At 43.7% G+C, this 24,601-nt stretch overlaps 2 protein-coding genes across 2 annotated transcripts in view; one reads left to right on the top strand and one right to left on the bottom strand.

Moving 5' to 3' along the window:
- Positions 1 to 8,887: 8,887 nt before the first annotated feature.
- On the bottom strand, positions 8,888 to 10,844 carry LOC120021240 (28S ribosomal protein S24, mitochondrial-like). Its single transcript, XM_038964912.1, has 4 exons — positions 10,758 to 10,844; positions 10,467 to 10,547; positions 10,230 to 10,341; positions 8,888 to 10,018 (listed from the first exon to the last, which is right to left on the bottom strand). The coding sequence occupies exons 1-4, from the start codon at positions 10,794 to 10,796 to the stop codon at positions 9,735 to 9,737; spliced, it is 516 nt and encodes a 171-aa protein (XP_038820840.1). The 5' UTR covers positions 10,797 to 10,844; the 3' UTR covers positions 8,888 to 9,734.
- A 10,869-nt stretch (positions 10,845 to 21,713) lies between these two features.
- The window catches only part of LOC120020925 (calcium/calmodulin-dependent protein kinase type II subunit beta-like), a 62,852-nt gene continuing 59,964 nt past the window's right edge, over positions 21,714 to 24,601 (top strand). Inside the window, exons 1-2 of the mRNA XM_038964563.1 lie at positions 21,714 to 21,775; positions 23,643 to 23,737. Of these exons, the coding sequence (XP_038820491.1) occupies positions 21,714 to 21,775; positions 23,643 to 23,737 (157 nt within the window). The remainder of the gene's footprint in view (positions 21,776 to 23,642; positions 23,738 to 24,601) is intronic.

Raw genomic sequence — 24,601 nt, 5'->3', positions numbered from 1 at the left:
GCCTGCATAGTGCGTGTAAGTACACTGCTCAAAAAAATAAAGGGAACACTTAAACAACACAATGTAACTCCAAGTCAATCACACTTCTGTGAAATCAAACTGTCCACTTAGGAAGCAACACTGATTGACAATAAATTTCACATGCTGTTGTGCAAATGGAATAGACAAAAGGTGGAAATTATAGGCAATTAGCAAGACACCCCCAAAAAAGGAGTGATTCTGCAGGTGGTGACCACAGACCACTTCTCAGTTCCTATGCTTCCTGGCTGATGTTTTGGTCACTTTTGAATGCTGGCGGTGCTCTCACTCTAGTGGTAGCATGAGACGGAGTCTACAACCCACACAAGTGGCTCAGGTAGTGCAGTTCATCCAGGATGGCACATCAATGCGAGCTGTGGCAAAAAGGTTTGCTGTGTCTGTCAGCGTAGTGTCCAGAGCATGGAGGCGCTACCAGGAGACAGGCCAGTACATCAGGAGACGTGGAGGAGGCCGTAGGAGGGCAACAACCCAGCAGCAGGACCGCTACCTCCGCCTTTGTGCAAGGAGGTGCACTGCCATCGCCCTGCAAAATGACCTCCAGCAGGCCACAAATGTGCATGTGTCAGCATATGGTCTCACAAGGGGTCTGAGGATCTCATCTCGGTACCTAATGGCAGTCAGGCTACCTCTGGCGAGCACATGGAGGGCTGTGCGGCCCCACAAAGAAATGCCACCCCACACCATGACTGACCCATCGCCAAACCGGTCATGCTGGAGGATGTTGAAGGCAGCAGAACGTTCTCCACGGCGTCTCCAGACTCTGTCACGTCTGTCACATGTGCTCATGTGCTCAGTGTGAACCTGCTTTCATCTGTGAAGAGCACAGGGCGCCAGTGGCGAATTTGCCAATCTTGGTGTTCTCTGGCAAATGCCAAACGTCCTGCACGGTGTTGGGCTGTAAGCACAACCCCCACCTGTGGACGTCGGGCCCTCATACCACCCTCATGGAGTCTGTTTCTGACCGTTTGAGCAGACACATGCACATTTGTGGCCTGCTGGAGGTCATTTTGCAGGGAGCTGGCAGTGCACCTCCTTGCACAAAGGCGGAGGTAGCGGTCCTGCTGCTGGGTTGTTGCCCTCCTACGGCCTCCTCCACGTCTCCTGATGTACTGGCCTGTCTCCTGGTAGCGCCTCCAAGCTCTGGACACTACGCTGACAGACACAGCAAACCTTTTTGCCACAGCTCGCATTGATGTGCCATCCTGGATGAACTGCACTACCTGAGCCACTTGTGTGGGTTGTAGACTCCGTCTCATGCTACCACTAGAGTGAGAGCACCGCCAGCATTCAAAAGTGACCAAAACATCAGCCAGGAAGCATAGGAACTGAGAAGTGGTCTGTGGTCACCACCTGCAGAATCACTCCTTTTTTGGGGGTGTCTTACTAATTGCCTATAATTTCCACCTTTTGTCTATTCCATTTGCACAACAGCATGTGAAATTTATTGTCAATCAGTGTTGCTTCCTAAGTGGACAGTTTGATTTCACAGAAGTGTGATTTGACTTGGAGTTACATTGTGTTGTTTAAGTGTTCCCTTTATTTTTTTGAGCAGTGTATATACCGCAGGACCAAATCAGAGAGATAATGAGTGAACAGATGATGAATTTGATATAGTTGCACCAACCTCACATGTACAGTTAACATAAGTACAGTCATCACTTGTATCTGTGTGTGATCCCACCAATTTGGTAAAGAACTGAAGTGAATCTGATGACTGTGTGTCTCCTTTTTGGGGTGCATGCGCTGCATGGTGGTCTGCTGGGTGTGGTGTACTGCAATACAATCCCAGTTGCTGAGGTGAAGGATTACATTGAAGCCTTAGCCGGAGGAAACTATCTGTATGTTGAAAATCCTCTCTGTTCATTCATGAGCCGAGTGAGGATGACGGATTTCGGTGAAGCCCGATCTAAGGTTTAGATTAAGGGTGAATGTTAGAGTTAGGGCTGGGTTTAGGGTAAGGGTGAAGTTTAGGGTTAGGATAGGGATTAAGGTTAAGGACTAGGATTAGTAGATAGTTAGTTGAAATGTTAATGATAGTCTGTAGAGCAAAATTAAGTGGTACTGTTATATTGGACAACATGACTGGAAGGGAATCCAGTTCCAAGAGGAGATGTAACTGAGGTGGCAAAACCCAATGTGGCCTGTTTTTATTTATTTGATTTGATTTAACCTTTATTTAACTAGGCAAGTCAGGAGGCTGGGATTAAAATATATATATATAGAAAACACACATCACAACGAGAGACAACACAACACTACATAAAGAGAGACCTAAGACAACGACGTAGCAAGGCAGCAACACATGACGACACAGCGTGGTAGCAACACAACATGACAACAACATGGTAGTAACACAACATGGCAGCAGCACAATGTGGTAGCAGCACAAAACAGGGTACAAACCTTATTGGGCACAAGACAACAGCACAAAGGGCAAGAAGGTAGAGAGAACAAAACATCACACAAAGCAGCCACAACTGTCAGTAAGAGTGTCCATGATTGAATCTTTGAATGAAGAGATTGAGATAAAACTGTCCAGTTTGAGTGTTTGTTGCAGCTCGTCCCAGTCGCTAGCTGCAGCGATCTGAAAATAGGAGCTACCCAGGGATGTGTGTACTTTCGGGACCTTTAACAGAATGTGACTGGCAGAATGGGTGTTGTATGTGGAGGATGAGGGCTATAGTAGATATCTCAGATAGGGGGGAGTGAGGCCTAAGAGGGTTTTATAAATAAGCATCAACCAGTGGGTCTTGCGACGGGTATACAGAGATGACCAGTTTACAGAGGAGTATAGAGTGCAGTGATGTGTCCTATAAGGAGCATTAGTGGCAAATCTGATGGCCGAATGGTAAAGAACATTTGCCGCTCGAGAGCACCCTTACCCGCCGCTATTAATTACGTCTCTGTAATCTAGCATGGGTAGGATGGTCATCTGAATCAGGCTTAGTTTGGCAGCCGTTCATGAGACATAATGTTACAGAACATTCAGAAACAAATGTATTGTTGCCTGGGGTGGTCTGGCGGTCCGTTCCATCACCCAGAGCACACATGCCTACCAGTGTCTGCATGGATTCAAATCTGACCCAAACCAGTGTCTACATATGTGAAAACAGCATGTTAATATGGTCTGTGGTTAAAAAGAAAAGGTCCTAAAGAAATGCTTCTTTGTGACATCACAGGGTAGGATTAAAAGTTTAAAAAACAATGATCAGGCCTTCCACTGTCATGTTGTTGGCAAACTTAATGATGGTGTTGGAGTTGTGTGCGGCCACACAGTCGTGAGAGAACAGGGAGTACAGGAGTGGACTAAGAACGCACCCCCGAGGGGCCCGGTGTTGAGGTTCAGCGCGGTGGATGTGTTGTTGCCTACCCTCACCACCTGGGGGTGGCCCGTCAGGAAGTCCAGGATCCAGTTGCAGAGGAAGGTGTTCAGTCCCAGGGTGTGATGAGCTTGGAGGGGACCATGGTGTTGAACTCTGAGTTGTAGTCAAGGAACAGCATTCTCTCTGTCCAGGTCGGAAAGGGCAGTGTGGAGTGCAATGGAGATTGCATCATCTGTGGATCTGTTGGGGCGGTATGCGAATTGGAGTGGGTCCAGGGTGTCTGGGATGATGGTGTTGACGTGAGCCATGACCAGCCTTTCAAAGCATTTCATGGCTACAGATGTGAGTGGTACAGGGCGATAGTCATTTAGACAGGTTACCTTGGCGTCGTCTGGAACAGCTGGTGCTCTCATGCATAGTTCAGTGTTTCTAGCCTTGAAGCGAGCATAGAAGGCATTTAGCTCTCCTGGTAGTCTCGCACCACTGGGCAGCTAGAGGCTGGGTTTTCATTTGTAATCCGTGATAGTTTGCAAGCCCTGCTCCATCTGATGAGCGTTAGATCCGCTGTAGAAGGATTCCATCTTAGTCCTGTATTAACACTTTGCCTGTTTGATGGTTCGTCAGAGGATGTAGCGGGATTTCTTAAGCGTCCGGATTAGTGTCCCGCTCCTTGAAAGCGGCAGCTCTAGCCTTTAGCTCAGTGCCGAAGTTGCCTGTAATCCATGGCTTCTGTTTGGCATATGTACGTATGGTCACAGTGGGGACAACGTCGTCGATGCACTTTTTAATTAAGCCGGTGGCTGATGTGGTGCCACTTCTCAATGCCATCGGATGAATCCCGCAACTTATTCCAGTCTGTGCTAGCGAAACAGACCTGTAGTTTAGCAGCCGCTTCATTGGACCACTCCCGTATTGAGCGCATCACTGGTAATTCCTGTTTGAGTTTTTGCTTGTAAACAGGAATTAGGAGTATAGAGTTATGGTAAGATTTGCCAAATGTAGGGTGAGAGAGTTTTGTATGCGTATCTGTGTGTGGAGTAAAGGTGATAGAGTTTTTATCCCTCTAGTTGCACAGGTGACATGCTGGTAGAAATGAGGTCATACGGATTTCAGTTTTCCGGCATTAAAATAACCGGCTACCAGGATCGCGTCCTTTGGGTGAGCATTTTCTTATTTGCCTATCGCCCTATACAGCTCGTTGAGTGCGATCTAAGTGCCAGCATCGGTTTGTGGTGATAAGTAGACATCTAAGAAAAATATAGAAAACTTTCTTGGTAAATAGTATGGTCTACAGTTTATCATTAGGTATTCTAATTCAGGCGAGCAGAACCTTAAGGCTTCCTTTATATTAGAGATTGCGTGCCAGCTGTTGTTACAAAGAGACGCACACCACCCCCCCCTGAGTTTACCCGATGCTGCCGTTCTGTCCTGCCGATGTATAGAAAAACCAGCTAGATTTATATTTTCCATGTCCTTGTTCAGCCACGACACGGAGAAACAGGATATTACAGTTCTTCATATCACATTTGATAGGATAGTCTCGAACGGAGCTTGTCCAGTTTATTCTCCAGTGATTGCACGTTTGCCAATAGAACAAAGGGTACAGGCAGTTTATCCACTCGCCGACGTAGTCTCATCAGATATCCTGCACGCTGGTCTCTATATAAGCTGCCTCTTCCTTCTTCAAGTGTTGGGGATTTGGGCCTGGTCCGGGATGATCAGTATGCCATTCGCCTCCAACTCATTGACGTAGAAATCCTCATTCAAATCGAGGTTAGTGATCGCTGTTCTGATGTCCAGAAGCTCTCTTCAGTCATAGGAAATGGTGGCGGAAACATTATGTACAAGAAAAGTTGAGATCAGTGCACAAAAACACACAAAATAGCACAATTGGTCAGGAGCCCGTAAAACGGCTGCTTTTCCCTCCAGCACCAACTCAACGTAGTCAAGTGGACCAAGAGCTTCAAGTTCCTCGGTGTCCACACCACCAAAGACCTATCAACTGCTCTTAAATACAAGTAAAACTAAATGCATGTTCTTCAACCGATCGCTGCCTGCACCTGCCCGCCCGTCCAGCATCACTACTCTGGACGGTTCTGACTTAGAATATGTGGACAACTACAAATACCTAGGTGTCTGGTTAGACTGTAAACTCTCCTTCCAGACTCACATCAAACATCTCCAATCCAAAGTTAAATCTAGAATTGGCTTCCTATTTCGCAACAAACATCCTTCACTCATGCTGCCAAACATAGTAAAACTGACCATCCTACCGATCCTCGACTTCGGCGATGTCATTTACAAAATAGCCTCCAATACCCTACTCAAGAAATTGGATGCAGTCTATCACAGTGCCATCCGTTTTGTCACCAAAGCCCCATATACTACCCACCACCGCGACCTGTACGCTCTCGTTGGCTGGCCCTCGCTTCATACTCGTCGTCAAACCCACTGGCTTCAGGTCATCTACAAGACCCTGCTCGGTAAAGTCCCCCCTTATCTCAGCTCGCTGGTCACCATAGCAGGACCCACCTGTAGCACGCGCTCCAGCAGGTATATTTCACTGGTCACCCCCAAAGCCAATTCCTCCTTTGGACGCCTCTCCTTCCAGTTCTCTGCTGCCAATGACTGGAACGAACTACAAAAATATCTGAAACTGGAAACACTTATCTCCCTCACTAGCTTTAAGCACCAGCTGTCAGAGCAGCTCACAGATTACTGCACCTGTACATAGCCCATCTATAATTTAGCCCAAACAACTACCTCTTCCCCTACTGTATTTATTTATTTATTTATTTTGCTCCTTTGCACCCCATTATTTATATTTCTACTTTGCACATTCTTCCACTGCAAATCTACCATTTCCAGTGTTTTACTTGCTATATTGTATTTACCTCGCCACCATGGCCTTTTTTTGCCTTTACCTTCCTTATCTCACCTCATTTGCTCACATTGTATATAGACGTATTTTTCTACTGTATTATTGACTGTATGTTTGTTTTACTCCATGTGTAACTCTGTGTTGTATGTGTCGAACTGCTTTGCTTTATCTTGGCCAGGTTGCAATTGTAAATGAGAACTTGTTCTCAACTTGCCTACCTGGTTAAATAAAGGTGAAATATATATATATTTTTAAATCAAGGTCCAAACACACCAACACAATTGTGAAAAGGGCACGACAACGCCTCTTTACTCTCAGGAGGCTGACAAGATTTGGCATGGGCCCTCAAAAAGTTCTATAGCTGCACCATTGAGAGCATCACTGTTTGGTATGGCAACTGCTTGGCATCCGACCGTAAGACGCTACAGAGGGGAGTGCGTATGGCCCAGTACATCACTGGGGCCGAGCTCCCTGCCATCCAGGACTTCTATACCAAGCGGTGTCAGAGGAAGGCCCGAAAATTTGTCAAAGACTCCAACCCAAGTCATGTACTGTTGTCTCTGCTACCGCACAACAAGCGGTACCAGAGCACCAAGTCTGGGACCAAAAGGCTCCTGAACAGCTTCTACCCCCAAGCCATAAGACTGCTGAACAATTAATCAAATGGTTTCCCTTATTTGCATTGACCCCCTTTTTATTTGCACTGATTCTCTAGCACAGGCTCTGTGCACACTCACTGGACTCTATCAACACACTCTCACATATTACACTGACACTCCAACACACTACATACGACTACATATCCTCACACACACTTTCACTCTACACATACAGTATGCTGCTGCTAATCTGTTTATTATATCATGATTGCCTAGTCACGTTTACCCCTACCTACAGCACATGTACATAATTACCTCAACTACATCGCACCCCTGCACCTTGACTCAGTACCGGTACTCCTTGTATATAGTCTCATTATTTTGTTACTCTTTATTTTTTTGTCATACTTTTTAACTGTGCTTTGTTGGGAAAGGGCTCGCAAATAAGCTTTTCACAGTAAAGTCTACACCTCTTGTATTTGGTGACCAATATAATTTGATTTTCAAAACTTGCAACGAGTTTCTAGCCCAAGGAAGGGTATTTTCTTGCTCCCTATGTAACTCAAATCAAATTTTATTGGTCACATACACATGGTTAGCAGATGTTAATGCGAGTGTAGCGAAATGCTTGTGCTTCTAGTTCCGACCGTGCAGTAATATCTAACAAGTAATCTAACAATTTCACAACTACCTTATACACACAAGTGTAAAAGGAATGAATAAGAATATGTACATATTAACATATGGATGAGCGATGGCCGAACGGCATAGGCAAGATGCAGTAGATGGTATAGAGCACAGTATATACATATGAGATGAGTAATGTAGGATATGTAAACATTATATAAAGTGACTAGTGATACATTTATTACATCCCATTTTTAATTATTAGTGGCTAGAGATTTGAGTCAGTATGTTGGCAGCAGCCACTCAATGTAAGTGATGGCTGTTTAACAGTCTGATGGCCTTGAGATAGATGCTGTTTTTCAGTCTCTCGGTCCCAGCTTTGATGCACCTGTACTGACGTCGCTTCCTGGATGATAGCGGGGTGAATAGGCAGTAGCTCGGGTGGTTGTTGTCCTTGATGACCTTTTTGGCCTTCCTGTGAAATCATGTGGTGTAGGTGTACTGGAGGGCAGGTAGTTTGCCCTCGGTGATGCGTTGTGCAAACCTCACTACCCTCTGGAGAGCCTTACGGTTGTGGGCGGAGCAGTTGCCGTATCAGGCGGTGATACAGCCCGACAGGATGCTCTCGATTGTGCATCTGTTTTTGGTGACAAGCCAAATTTCTTCAGCCTCCTGAGGTTGAAGAGGCGCTGTTGCGCCTTCACCACGCTGTCTGTGTGGGTGGACCATTTCAGTTTGTCTGTGATGTGTACGCCGAGGAACTTAAAACTTTACACCTTCTCCACCACTGTCCCGTCGATGTGGATAGGGGGGTTCTCCCTCTGCTGTTTCCTGAAGTCCACGATCATCTCCTTGGTTTTGTTGACGTTGTGTGAGGTTATTTTCCTGACACCACACTCCGAGGGCCCTCACCTCCTCCCTGTAGGCCGTCTCGTTGTTGTTGGTAATCAAGCCTACCACTGTAGTGTCGTCTGCAAACTTGATTGACTGCGAATCTCATAGTGTTCGATGTCATCGGGTAGAACATAACTTATTTATTATCTACAACACTTAGAAATTGGCAAATTTTCACATATGCTGACATTAGTATTGTGCTGGAGATAATGAAATGTTGAAAAGTGGTGGAGCTGCCCTTTAACTCAATTTGTATTTAAAGAAATGTATTGTGTTGCACCATAGAGAATATAAAGGACTTATATGATTGCCTGCTATGTACAATAGAGAAGCATGTCCGTTTCTATACATTACATTTACCTGTAAAGTTCTGAACGTTTCACCGGACTGAATACATACGATAACACCGTCTGGTACAGTCTGTCTCCATAGACGGGTTGGTTGTTGAGCAACAAAACCAATGTGTGCGAAACTATGGGGCAAAACGGACTGGGTTGGCTTAGATTGTTGACATGTAAACTATATTTCGTCTCCAATGTTTATTGAAAACATAAGTACATTTGCACAGTGAGCATTTCTCTCAAATACATTGTTGCAGTTGTTGGTTGGCTAACTAGCAGATTTGAGCATCATGACATCAGTCAAAACAAGACATGGTATAAAGAACAAGATAAAATAGCCACCTACAATTCCCCATATGGCAGCTTCTTGTCATTGTTGCTAGCCATCTGCCCATCCAGAATAACAGACTTCTGCCCCATTTGAATTGTGTGCATTGTTTGTGACGTTGTCAGCTAACCCGTCTATTCCTTCCTACTGTGAACAGCCATCTGAGGCAGTTGTTTAACACACACACAGTAAATAAATGCAAGGCATTCCATGTGAAAACAGATTTCAATAGACACGTTCAAATATTCTATAATCAAAGGTTTTTCACCCAGGGTAAAGCTAGTCTGGGAATCTGGTCATTTCAAGTCTTGACACTTACAAGTTACCCATTGACTCTTGAAGAATATATAGCCTCATGAGCCTATCCCAACATACTCTATTATAATCCAAAATATAAGGTTTTATTCACTGATTACAAACAAGGAAGTAAACCCCTCAATATGTTTAAAATGATCATGTGGATGTCATGGACTGTCAATGAGTCAGTCCATGCATCTAGAACGTGATTTATGAATTTATGAATTTGAGAAAGGTTAGTTTCCTAATCTCATCCCTCAGCTATATAGCAAAACAAGTGGTGGGGTGGCCATTTTGTTGTTTTTCTGTTCCCAGAATGTAGCTTTAACAATGGTAACTATTGTGTCTAAGTCCTTCCACAAAGTCCTATATGACCAGTCTCCTGTCAGCAGTTCCTGTTCCTCCTCAGAGGTACTTGTAGACAGCCTTGTCCGCTAAGGTCTGGACCTCCATCTTGACGGGACACTTGTAGAAGTGGGAGAGCAGCGTCTCTGTGTAGCCAATAAGGAAGTAGAACTTCTGAGGAGGGAGTTTCTGCAACATCAGGGCACACACCACCAGCATGTTCCCTCGCCGCTTTATCACAAGCTCATTGGCTAGGCAGTTATGGAAGGTGCCGAAGATGAAACGCCGCACGAACACGTCCTCTACTGTTCGATCGGATGCTCCTCCCTCTCCCTGTAAGTTGCCTAGTAGATAAAGAGGGAAGAATAGAGGATGGAGGGAGAAGAGACAGAAACATTAGTTATACTTGAACAATTATGACGTTTATGTAGCTGCATAATTAACTGATGAGTTGAAGGCTAGCCCCTAGGACAGCATATACGCAAATAAGGTTGGGGTTGTCTTTACATATAAGGTCAGATGATAACTCAGTGTGTAGGATAAAAAAAAACTCACCAGTGTGCTGGGAAAGCCAACCCTTGCGGTGGCCTATGTGATGGGGGTGGAGGGCTTGCTCATAGGTCAGTGGTCGGTCTCCTTTCCCCACTCGGATACGGGCTGCCCGATTCTAAGACAAAAGAAAAGTACAAATGTTTAGTTGGAAGCAGTCTTGTCAGCAGCACGTGAGTGACTAGGTAATGTCCAATGTGGAGGATGGAAATGGTGTAACGTTAGTCTTCGAATAAAAGATACCTTGCAGCATATTGCAGTGACATGAAGTGTTCGTGTTCCAGAGTTGACGCATATCGAAGTACCGACTCTGGCAAGCGCGATCTGTGAGGCAAAGACATGAATGCAAAGACACTGAGCAACAGACAAGTAACATTGACAGCTAACGTTAGCTACATCGGCTAGCCAGCCAGAAACACACTTTCTCCAAGCCCACACACGTATCTAAACAAAAACGGTTCATAGTTAGAATGTAACAATACTTTAAAGTATAATGTTGTCAAATTATGGACTAAATGTAAACATGCTTCTCACCGATAAATTCACACTTCGACAGCTCAAAGACGCAGCCATTTTGACTAACGAAAGTGTTTGTGGGAAACGCCATTGGCCTGGGCGTGGCTAGAAGGGGTACAGCTTTTGTCAAATTAACGTCAGATTTGACTTTTCGTAGCAGTTTAGGATAATTAGGTTAGGTTAAGGGTTAGCCAAAATGCGCTAAACGTTTCAAATTTTGACAAAAGTGGGAATCCAGCAAGCCATGACCAGTGGCGATTTCATCATGTAAATCTTGGTGGGGCAAAAAATAAAAAGTAGAGGGATGCATGGCAGCAAAGCCACGACACAACACAAAACTAAACAATGCATTAATTGCATTATAACGGTGACAAACGGTGCCTTGTCTGGCAGCGAAACAGTTCATTCAGCCTCATTTACTGCCTTAAAAAAATAAAAACAGCTGTTAAGGCTTACTTGCTTAAACAAATGTGGTTTCTAATGGCAATTGATATGTACAAACTATGGCATTAGGGGACGACAAGCGGATAAGATGCAATACGTAATTTCAATTAAAACAATGAGCGAGCTAGGACGTTTGTTCAGCACTTTTGAAATGTACAGCGACAGAATTCAGAACATGGTCCGTTCTTACAGTGTTCTCCCTGTACACCAAATCAGAACCATAGGATATATAATGGGGGCATATAAGCAGACAATGAAGGCGATTACAAAATTTGATTATTACATTTCTCTAAAACAGGTTATAGGCTACATGTGCACCACCAAATCAGAACAGTAGGTGAAATCCCAGACAACTGGAAACTCGGGAAAAAAACAAGGTTGAATCATGATGAGGTCATTGAGCTTCAGGTCGTAGCTCTAGAAAGAGGCCAGAGTTCCCGACTTACAATTCCGAGTTGGATGACCGTTCAAATCGTATTTCCCAGTCGGAGCTCTTTTTCTCCTGGAATTCCCAGTTGTCTTGAACTCACTGAAGTCAAGTTTTCGCAGTTCCAAGTTAACAGTTGTTTTGCGCACGGCACAAATCATGCTTCATTGACAGCATGGCCAATGTTGAATGTTTATCATTTTAACTTGGAACAGAGACACTTAATCCCAAATGTGGGACCACACAGCCACTCCATTGAATAGCAGGCTAGTGATTGCTTTGCAATGCTTGCAGTTAGCCACTGTCACTGATTCCTTTGAAACCACTCGTTGTTGAATTTGCAATTAGCAACTTGCTGTGTAATGTTTATGTCCAATGGCCAATGAGCACTGATACATTTTATCTATAATTTCTCTTAATTATTTATCTTCATATGACAAGGATTAAAAGTAGATTGTCGACTTGATTCATGATGACGACTGCCAGCTAAGATTTTGAAAGTATCAGACCAATCAAAGCTACTGTAGATATAACGTGATTTGACGTCATTTTATATGTGGCCAATGGCCTTGAGCCTTCTTGGATGGACACTTCTAATATAACTCTATGGCAGCACCTAAGTGGCTTGAATTTTCGAGGTCTACCCTTAGACTTGGCGGTGACGTACTGTCCCCACGAGTGACAGAACACTGAGCTAATCATGGAGCAACTAGAGAACTTTACCAACACCTACGCTCTATATTTTCCATAAGCTGCCCCACCACCACAGAAAGCACTGAGCAAGGCTGAAACACCTGCATTTTCGAGCTGCATTACTTAAGAACGCAAAAAATAGATCATGTTTCTATGCCGCTTTATTAACTCAATTATTATATATTTTTTTACATTGTTTGCAAAATGATACGTGATATGTATTAATGCCAAAATGACATGCAAAACAGGTAAGCCCCCTCAAAAAATATTTGTGGGGCTGAAAACAGGTGGGGCTCTGCCCTGAATTGTTTTATTTTACATTTTTGTATTTAACCTTTATTTAACTAGGCAAGTCAGTTAATAACAAACTATTATTTACAATGACGACCTACACCGGTCAAACACAGACGACGCTGGGCCAATTGTGTGCCGACCTATGGGACTCCCAATCACGGCCGGTTATGTGATACAGCCTGTAATTACGGTTCGCCACTGGCCATGACCCATTGGCCATTATACACGGCCATCACTAGTTACCACAAACACAAACACAAAGTCATAAATCCCATTTCTACAATTTATCTTTTTAAAATGTCATTTTAAAACTAACCTTAACCACACTGCTAACCTTATGCCTAACCATAAACCTAAACTAATAATAAAAATTGTTTTCATAAATGTTTACGATATAGCCAATTTGGACTTTGTGGCTGTAGTAATTAGTGGAAACCTTTATACTCACCAATGTTCTCATATTATTTTTAACTGTACCATTTTATCAATAGTTAAACTTATATAAACACAAATTATATTTGTTAATGATATATATGATTGTATTATATTAAATAATTTAGATAACATTTTGAAATAGGAACCTTGATTTGCGCATGATGTTCCCTGTGGACAATTTTCAGTTCCTACCTAGAAATTACAATAAAGGTAACACATTCTTAGTTAGCGAACAACTTTAAACGTTTGCGATAAAGATACTTTTATTGAACTATAACAGTTTGTGACATATTACATTGAAAGTTAAAATCTACAATGACGTCGTCTATGGAAATGATAGTTGTATGACAACGCTCTACTTGGAATCTTGCAGCATTTTGGAAACATCCATAATTTCCTTGAGGTCTACTTCGGTTTTCTGTACCGCAAGACAGACTTTTGTCGCCTGCTGTCAACCCCCAATGACCGTATGGGCTTCTCTCCAGGGGTGGCCGACAAGATGGTCCTAAACATAATGTAGTTAACTACAGTAGCTAGCTAAACATTTTACACGTTTCTGTGTTAGCCATGTAGGCTAGCCAGTTTTCTCCCAATAATTCTGTTCCCCTGTTTAGTTTTAAAGGTAGACTCAGTAAGATTGTCATCAAACAACAGACATCAACAGTGACCTAATCGGCCAAGACTGCCATCATTGGCACTGACCCTTGCATTTAAGCTCATATGTCAGTCTTGGCTGTGTTGGTTACTAGTTAGAATATCGTCTCCTTGTCTATGATGTCATTTTTTAATTCGATTTTTGTATTTATTTAAGTAAGTTAAGAGCAAATTCTTATTTACAATGATGGCCTACCCCAGCCAAACCCTAACGACGCTGGGCCAATTGAGCGCCACCCTATGGGACTCCCAATCAAGGCCGGTTGTGATTGATACAGCCTGGAGTCGAACCAGGGTCTGTGTAGTGTGACTCCTCTAGCACTGAGATGCAGTGCCTTAGACTGCTGCTCCACTCGGGAGCCCATCTTGCAACAGACATCAACAGTGACCTAGTCGGCCAAGACTGCCATCATTGTTACTTCCCTTTGCATTTAAGCTCATATGGGAAATATCGGTAGTCTTAGCTGAGTTGGTTACTAATAGCATGCCTATGCCCAGTACCCTGCCCTGAACTTTAGTCACTGTTACTAGCTGACTACCACCCGGTACTCAACCCTGCACCGTAGAGACTGTCGTTGAACACAGTTTTACCCACGTCATATGTATATATACAGTACACTATTCTAGTCAAGGCTATACTGCTGTACACACCTTTTCTTGTCATATACTGTCCATACACACCATCATGTAAATACATATTTATATACTGGACTGACATTGCTCGTTCTAATATTTCTTAATTAATGTCTTTTAAATTTTGGGGATTTTCTTGTATTGTTAGGTATTACTGCAGTTGGAGCTAGGATCATTAGCATTTTGCTACACCTGCGATAACATCTGCAAAATATGCATACACAACCAATAACATGTATTTTATTTTACTATTTGGAATATCGGCCCCTTGTCTATGATGTCATCTTGCAGACTCTACCCGTTAACGTTCACAAAAAGTGATTAGGGGTTGATTATGTACTTGGCTCATTATCTGCACAGTCCTTCTGTCTGTTTGAGCATGTGGTGGAGCAGGACGGAGAGAGGCAGCAGAGGGAGCTGCAGCAGAGACAGAAGGCCTGGGCAGCGCCCCCCATGGTGCAGGAGCTAGAGATACAGGCCACCAAGCAGCCGGTGGAGCCCAGGGGAGTCAGGACAGAGCCTGCTGCCCAGAGAGAGTTCTGTCTCGGGTTCTAAGAGCCCAGCACAGCCTCTAGTACGAGGCCTACCTCTTCCAGCCAAGCCTCAGCCTCAAATAAACAGCCCCAGAGCAGCAGTGCAGCCCAGCATTCATCACAGGGAGACCTGGCAGCAGCCTGCTCAGACTCTAGAGCAGCCTTTCTTAAAGTATGGGTCGCGGACCTGTTAATGGTGGGTCGCGACGTGTAAATGTATAATTGTTTAATTAATTACTGGAATTGATTTAGCCAAGTGCATCTGCGCTCTCTGTTCAATGCGCGCTCTCTGCTCAGCAGCGGTCTCTGCTCAGTTTGGCAGCTGCGTGCGAGGGAGATGCCCGTGTGCTTCGCGATTTATTTTTCTGCAGTTTTCTTGAAGATCACTCCGCGTCACACGATGCAGCGCAGTCGTTCAGGCAGCAGATGGTGCGCTGCAGTGATGCCAATTTAGCAATTTTGTTGCTCGATTTAGCAACTTTTCAGACTACCCTGGCAACTTTTTTGTCAAACAGCACCTAGCAACAAATTTAGCTACTTTTCAAAATGTATTTTCAAATGTGAGCAACTTTTGAAAAGTGACTCAAACGCTAAAATGCACGCATTTTCCCCTCTAAATGACACAAAAACGATTTTCTCTGTCACACACTCAGTCACAACACACGTGCCTTGCTGCAAAAGTGCATTGTGAGTGACGTCAAAACAGGCGCTCAGCTCGTGCACAGGCAGCAGAAGGCCAGCAGCAATTTCAGTACATTGCAAATCATTGTTGGCTGACTGCAGCAGTACTTGTTCGACGAGCCAAATCCAATGAATATAGTTGGTCACGAATGTTTGATCTTGAACAGAACTTACAACATCAATCAACATGTCTCAATCAAAATTGTACAGAAAAGAGTGGGAGTCTGTACCTGAACTAATGTCAAATCATATTTTTTGCCGAGATGGGCAGTCAATTTGAGTAACGTTAATGTGTATTCTACGTAATGACGCAGTTTTACGTTATCACGCAATGACATCATAACAACATTTAGCAACTTTTAGCAACAAATCAACCTGCCTCTAGCAATTTACCCTGAAAATTAGTTGGCAACACTGGTGCGCTGTCAGCCACTGACTTGTCATTCCCACTCACCATCACTTACCGCAAATGGACTCATGCTAGCCACAAGTTCTGACTGAGCTCAATTGTCATGAAACGCATATACAGCGACGAGTTTCTCTCTTTCATACAAGCTTATAACGCGGAGCACCCACAATGTGTTTTGTGTGTGGAAGTGCTTAGTAATGAGTCTCTCATAACGAACAAATTAATAAAACGACACGTCCTGACCAAACATCCACAGCATGATGGTAAACCCAGGTAGTTCTTTCAGAACAGGGCAGAATGCTTCAGGAAACAGTGCCTCGACAGTGGAAAAGTCAGCTAGCAAGGCATTGTCATTTTATAGCAGGTGATGATAAGCAGAAATAAGGGAGTACTAACTAACTCTCATAGTATATGCGAGTTTCTCTTTCAAACAATCCCCTGTCCGTGTACACAGCTAATAGCTAACATTCACCAAAGCAAGCCAGCTACTGATTGTGCAACCCTAAGTAACAGTACAGATGAAGATGAAAAATGATCAGGCCTACTGTACATCTTACTGTAGAAATTATTGTTGAAAACTAGTCTAGGTTGGAACTGTGGCTGTTAAAATACAATAATAATTGTTATTCTTTACTGGAATAAACTGATTGAAGCAAGATGCTTTTTGAGGCAAACACCACACACAGTTCTGGGTTGCTCATCTACAACAGGAAGCGGTCTCCTGCCTGACTGAGAAAGCAGTAGATGTTCTGGTCCAGTTTGGCACCGCATACCTATGCGAGTCAGGGTTCTCAACTCTGACATACTTAAAAAATAAGTACAGAAACGGTTTCAAGGCTGAGCATGACCTCAGTGTTACACTGTTAAAAACAGAGCCCAGAATAGACATGTTGCTGTTAAAATACAATACATTTAAAAAAATTATAAACTGGAATAAACTGATTGATCACATCACACAGGTATAGAGCACACACAAGTCTCATGATCTTGAAAAGGGTATAGGGGCACGTGTGTATAGCACAGTGTTTCCTCTGGAAAAATGTGTAGCAGTGGGGGGTTGAAGGGTCTCACCCAAATAATTTTGTATCTAGAGAAGCTCAGTTCTGGTGACATTTAACAAAATACATTCTACTCCAAAATTAATGAAAATAAAATGACGCTGCTGACACCATAGAAAATATAATTCCCACATCCAGAAATAAGCCCCATAACATATTGTTAAAATGATTTGAACATAGCATAACTGATATCACCTGTAGCCCAACTGATGCAGTATAGTGGCTGTAAATAAATATGCTGAAGCATGGGGCTGGCTATCTGCATTTACCCTATTGGGCTAATCATTAGCTAGATCCCAAATGTAATCTTTTAACTAGTTAGCATCGTGTTGATGAATTTTATGGCCCAAAAAACTTGCGTAAACACAGTGAATATAATATAGGCTTACCTGTTAGGTTAACTTGGTGTAACCCACTACCCGGGGTAACACGCTCCTTGCCTGTACTTCTCACAGAAACCTCTTAATGTTAAGCATTTTCCCCCCAACACTTCCCCTGGTTGCCACTACTCTTGCTCAACTAAAAATGTAATCTGTCTCATCACAATTTAAGTCACTCCAAAAAAAATGATTTTTAGGTAGGGTGGCAGTTTAACCCAAGTTACCATACAATTGACGTATTACATTTAGCCCACTCTCCCATACACACTCACAGGGAATTGCAGAACATGCTTAACCATGACGCTGCTAAAAACTCTGGGTTTAAAATGGTGCAGCTTGCATATATTGTTTTTGAGAAATAGATCAAGTAGGAATGGAAAGCTGCGAACCCCCTCTTTTTAACAAAGACCATTAAAACTGCTGTTTTCCCCACGATTGCAAGAATTGGTGAGCATTGACTGCTTGTCAAAATGCAGGTTTCCCTCCCTATGGCACTCGTAAGAGTAGTTAGAGGAATATTTATCTCGCATAGAAAACACAAGAACAAGCCGATTAAGTAAAGATACTAAACAAATATACAAACGCAACATGCAACCATTTCAAAGATTTTACAGAGTTACAGTTAGTATAAGGAAATCATTCAATTGAAATAATTAAATTAGGCTTTAATCTATGTTGGTCATAGATAACTTTTTTTTAAAGTATGGGTGTGGATCAGAAAACCAGTCAGTATCTGGAGTGACCATCATTTGCCTCATGCAGCGCGACACATCTCCTTCACATAGAATTGATCAGGCTGTTGATTGTGGCCTGTAGAATGTTGACCCACTCCTCTTCAATGGCTGTGCAAAGTTGCTGGATATTGGCTGGAACTGGAACACGCTGTCGTACATGTCAATCCAGAGCATCCCAAACATGTTCAATGGGTGACATGTCTGGTGAGTATGCAGGCCTCGGAAGAACTGGGACATTTTCAGCCTCTAGGAATTGTGTACAGATCCTTGCGACATGGGGCTGTGCATTTATCATGCTGAAACATGAGGTGATGGCGGTGGATGAATGGCACGACAATGGGCCTCAGGATCTCGTAACGGTATCTCTGTGCATTCAAATTGCCAGTGATGAAATGCAATTGTGTCCGTTGTCTGTAGCTTATGCCTGCCCATACCATAACCCCACCACCACCATGGGGCACTCTGTTCACAACGTTGACATCAGCAAACTGCTCGCCCACAAGATGCCATACACGTGGTCTGCGGTTGTGAAGCCGGTTGGACATACTGCCAAATTCTCTCAAATGATATTGGAGGTGGCTTATGGTAGATAAATGAACATTAAATTATCTGGCAACAGCTCTGGTGGATATTCCTGCAGTCAGCATGCCAAATGCACACTCCCTCAAAACTTGAGACATCTGTTGCATTGTGTTGTGACAAAACTGCACATTTTAGAGTGGCCTTTTATTGTCCCCAGCACAAGGTCCACCTGTGTAATTGCCATGCTGTTTAATTTGCTACTTGACATGCCACACCTGTCAGGTGGAAGGATTATCTTGGCACATGAGATATGCTAACTAACAGGGATGTAAACAAATGTGTGCACCACATTTGAGAGAAATAAGCTTTTTGTGTGTATGAACTAATTCAGGGAGATTTTATTTTAGCTCATGAAACATGGGACCAACACTTGTTGCGTTTATATATTTTTTTCAGTGTAGATAAATCAGACAACCCCATAGTAGAATAGTTTTTCTATTCATTACTTGTTTTGTTTTCAGAGGGAAAGTAAATGTGGACTGTTTTAGCATCATCAAAGTGCACCTCAAAATACATATTTTTTTAATGTTTCATGTTTTGAGGCAATGATTTTGCTGTGGCGCAGCACCACAGTTAAATGAGTGCAGCGGAAACACTGGTATAGGGCATGGGCTGGAGGTGAAGGATTGTGGTGCTGAACTATGTTGAGCCCAAGAGTGTTATTGTTAGACAAAATGCAAGACCAATTGTGCAGTTTTGTATTTGGATTGTATGCACGTATGTATGTGCGCATTCCATTCTTACAATGCACTCTATCTATTTTTCTCTCCTACCCATCTCAATCTCTCTCTCTCTCTGTAAAAGGTACATGATATGCTGAAGAAGGGCTGGGATGCTGAGGGCTATCCCTTTAAAGGACAACAGTTTGATCCCTCCTTGTTCGACATCCCCACCAGCGCTGTACAGATGTGAACACACACACACACAATGTTGGGAATTGGGTTTGAGACTGAGCAGAATTGGCTATTTATTCGGTGGAAACAGCCTGGTATTTTAAGAACATTTTCTTTCTTTTTTTGCTAACTTTGAACAGAAGGGAGAGAAACCCCATGGAAGGTTTGTTACTGTGTTCTGACTTATGTGAAATACCTGAGTCCTGTTCATTAGGTACCAAACGTAAGAACAGACTGAAACTGGGAGGTATCACCTGGTCTCCCTGAACACTCATTTTAATTTTCTGTTGTGGGCCCTAATGAACACAACCCTGAACTTACCTGTTTATGTATCTGTCTGCCCGCTGAACAGACCTGGAAGATAGCTATACAGTCACAGATCTAGGATCAGCGTGCTTTCCCAAATCCTAACCTTCATCATTGAGGTGAAGGATGCAAAACTGGCCTTAGATCAGTGTCTACGGGTAACTTCCAGGTCCAGATATGTCTCAGTGTTGTTTTACATGTAGATTACTTTTATTAGTGGGCTTAATACCTCTCTGCCGTTTCCTTTTACTGAGGTGTCAATTTTTGTGTGCCTGAAATCAATTAAATGAAGTAAAAACTGTAAATATGCACTGATGTGTTCTCTCTATGTGTGTAGGCTGTGTGTGTCACAGGAGGTTGGTGGCACCTTAATTGGGGAGGACTGGCTCGTGGTAATGGCTGGAGCGGAATAAGTAGAAGGGTATGAAACACAGGATTTCTATGTGTTTGATGCCCTTCCATTTGCTCCGTTCCAGACATTATTACGAGCCGTCCTCCCCTCAGCAGCCTCCACTGGTGTTTGTGTGATGTGGAGCGGTACTAAAACCTATGCGGATCTACAGGAGTGCCAGGCTGGCAGTCGACTTGAGATTCAGCAGTAGTGCCACAAGAGGGCGCTATCCCAAGATTTCTGATTCTCAGTGCAGTATAATATTCCTTATTGGCTTGATAATGGCTGTATCCGATGGATAGGTCGATATGGATAAGGATGAATATCAGGACTGATATAGCTAGAGCTAGTAAGATGCTTACAGACAGAAATCCTAGACACTTGCAGACAGGTCTTTGAAGTTCAAAAGGATTCTCTTTCTTTTTCAGATCTGAAGTGTAGATGCTCTGTTCCTAAGAATACTGTTTGTGATGACAGTGCAGAGGAACAAGCCAGGAATAGAGACAGTAGACAGTAGTTGCCTATGACTATGCAGATGTCTTCCTTCCCGGGTCAGTTACTCTGGTACTTGATTTCACCCAGCTCTCCCAAGTGGACTGAAATAGGTGCCGGCAGGCTACTTTTTTTTATTTAGGTGAAAGTATTCATACTTCAGAGCCAATTCTATAGGAGAAAATGTGGGGTACAGTGTTGAGCACCAGCTCACTTCAAGCTCTGATGCCATGGACCAGACCTTGCTTTGAATTGGAGGTGTAGGTGGTGTTGATCATCCTGAAAATACCATAATCCAAGCAGGCCTAATGCAAGCACTAAAATTGACTTTTGTTTGCATATTTTTACTTGTACAAATACCAGTTTAGGGATCTTTGCAGTCTAACAGTTTGACACACTAAAACATAATCCATTTTATTTTTGTAGGCTAGATCAACAACATAAAAGAGAGACGTAAAATCATTTGTATAGCCTGTAGGCTGGCTATACCTGTTTCAGCAGCTACACATGATGGTGATAATTAGGATGGTTCCATGATGCTGATGCTGATGCTGCCAAAGCCTGCTATGTTAGTCTATAGAATCTCTGATGCTGTGGCTTCAGGTGTTATCGAGCTGATGCAATGCCCCCTGGTGGTATGAAAAATGTGTTGTATTTACAGCGCGCTCGATGGTGTAGAAACGGCGTGAAAAAAGGCGATTGAACGACACACTTTGGGAGAGCGAGAGAGTACCACCACTGCCTCCTCCTCCACTCGAATAGGCTACATCTCCACTCGAATACATATCTGTAGTAGATTATAGTGCGCTCTGGACAGAAAACGCATTACACATTTTTTACATAGAATAACTGGGCTACTCAACGGATACAACCTATTTCAATTCACTTGAGGACCGGACTATTTAGGACGCTCGACCCCCGCGAATAAACGGACGATGGCGGTTACTACCTGTACACGTTTCACGGACGATTTCCAACTATATGAAGAACTCGGAAAGTATGGCTTTGCTGTATTATTGCTTTACGTTATGGCACAGATGCGGTAACAACATAGCCGTCACTGTATCGTCCTTACCCTGTTATTATTCTATAGTGTCTTTGCATCGTTGCATATCTGCAGATGTGTGTGGGTAGTTTGAGCGGCGGAATGGGGGTCAGAACTAATCTCTGCTGATGATCTGTCACGTTCGGAGCTACACAGCCCTCTTAACAAGACGCATGCCGTCACTCTGCTTTGAGGTGTAGCCCCGAGACGACCCGATTTTAAACGTATAGATAAAATATAGACTACATTTGATCCGTTTGCTGCATGTTCTGTACCGGCAGCAGCAGTGATGGGGACTGGGGACACGCTGTAGCGATCTAGAGAGTGACAATTTGAGCTGTCAAAGAGCAGAGCGGGGTGGGCTGTTTTGTAATTGGGGTCTTTAGAGCAATGGGAGACTGCTGAAGGGAGGACGGCTCATAATAATGGCTGGAACGGAGTAAATGGAATGGCATCAAACAAATGGAAACGTGTTTTAATGTATATGTTGCCAATCCACTGACTCCGCTCCAGCCTTTACCATGAGCCTGTCCTCCCCAATTAAGGTGCCACCAAGCTCCTGTGCTTGAGAGAGAGAGAGAGAAATTGGACAGTGAGTTTATGTGCCACAGCAAGATAGGTGTGTCAGGCTGTGTGTGGGTGGGACTGGGTAGGGGGTAGTATTCTCCTCATTCTCAAACAGGAGGAGAAGCACATTTTCTAGATCATAATGCATCTTTATGCAAACACAACTGCAGAGGTTAAGAGCCAAACATTTGCTGTATGTATTAACATACAGCAAATATGTACGTTTAGCCTACTACTATGAGTTCTACTGAGAGATCTTGACCTTTAGGGCACAGCATGTAGTACACTTGTACATGTAACTGCAGGGTCGCTGGTGTGTGTGTGTGTGTGTGTGTGTGTGTGTGTGTGTGTGTTCTGGCCTGTGTTATAAGCCAGAGACAATAACCATGCTGTGGTAGCAGCCCAGTAGATAACAGGACCTTCATTACACTACAGTTCCTGTAAGGATTGCAGTTTGTCCCTTTTTGGTGTGTGTGTGTGTGTGTACGTGCGAGCATGTGTGGATGTGCAATATATGTTTTCGTGTGCGCATGTGTCTCTCGCAGGTCATTCTCTGTCTTTCTTTGCTACCGTAAGCCTACTGTCTCTGACTCAGAGTATTCCCTGTGTATACCCTTACACACTCACCTGTCATAGCATCTACGAGTGTGTGTGTGTGAGAGACGTGGGGTCAAGTGTATGCCTGAGAGTGTGTGAGACACAGTGGACGGGTAAGAGTGTGTGTAACGTCTATATATTGCTCAGAGAAACGACAGAGACAGTTACTGCTGTTTTTCCCTGCTGAGTTAGTTATGCAAGCACTCCCCAAAATACCAGCAATGCTACAGTACACACATGCACACCGTGTCTCTCTCTCTCTCTCTCTCTCTCTCTCTCTCTCACGGACACATGCATACATGGACACACACAGAGAGATATCCTTGAAAGAGAGTTTTGTTGTTTTCTCTTGAGTCTTCTCATTTGTATATATCCTAAGAAGGATGTGCTGCTGTGCTGTGTGTCACACTCAAATGACTCCATACAGGAGAAATGTCTTCACTCATGACTGGCAGGTGTGAAATGACAGGATACTAGGTGAAAGCAGTAGAGAGGTAGTGGACAAGGATATGCCTTCAACCTGTCCAGTTCTTTCAGATCAGTGGGAATGAAGGAAAGGAAACAAGGAGACAGTAGAGCAATTGACTAGAATATTGAGATGCTGCCAGTGCTGTATCATATCTAACACCTGTTTTTACCTGCCTTTGTTTCCCAGGGGAGCGTTTTCAGTGGTGCGCCGCTGTGTCAAACTGTGCACTGGCCAGGAGTACGCTGCCAAAATCATCAATACCAAAAAGCTCTCAGCCAGAGGTGAGACATATACACCCTCCCACACACAAAAACGGAGTGCCAACTGTAGAATATCTGCACGGTGGGTAAACTGTGTGGTATCTAGTTAAATTAGACACTCTAACATTTGCCTAGTCCCCATCTCTATGCTGTGTGTGATGGAGGGATGGAGAGAAAGAGAGAAAATGGGTACGTCTGCTCGTCAGTGGCTGAAGCTAACAGGAGAAAGCAGAGGCGTTTGGCTGATTTGTTCCTCCTCCTCACACTGCCTCTAAGTGTATATGTGCGTGCATGTGTGTGTGTGTGTGTGTCTGTGTGTATATGTGCTACTGCTGTTCCAGATCTGCAAGCCTACATTAGCATATTTTAGCTGATGCTTGATTCTAAAGAGTGAGACAGTAATTTATGCTCCTCTTGAGAGAGAGCACATGAGAGAGAGCACATGATAGAGAGAGAGAGAGCAAATGATAGAGAGATAGCGAGAGAGGAGAACCGTTTCTACTGCCAACAGATATGGCACGATAACCACCGAAGCTCTTCTCTTCATTTAGAGACAAAGGCTGCATCTCAATAGTCTAAAGTTGCTACCTTCCGTCATCTCCTCCTCCATTTGCGCTTATCTGAAAGAGCTGAACATCTTAAAGAGCTGGTCCTCCATATTCTATTCTTAGAGCAGGCGATGGAAAGAACAGGAAGAGAAGAGGCAAGGAGAGGACACAAGGAAATGAGGACACACACACACACGACAGCATGCCCCCCCCCCCCAGCCTGAGGGATCTAGTTCTTCATCTCTGATTTGGTCTATTTTGTCACGAAACCAAAGCTGCTCGCTCCATGTCCTCATAGAGAGGGTTCAGGCTGTGTGATGTGTGTGTATGTGCGTGC

Source organism: Salvelinus namaycush, chromosome 26 (assembly GCF_016432855.1).
Source record: "Salvelinus namaycush isolate Seneca chromosome 26, SaNama_1.0, whole genome shotgun sequence".
Taxonomy (NCBI): domain Eukaryota; kingdom Metazoa; phylum Chordata; class Actinopteri; order Salmoniformes; family Salmonidae; genus Salvelinus; species Salvelinus namaycush.
This window is presented reverse-complemented; position numbering and strand designations above follow the sequence as displayed.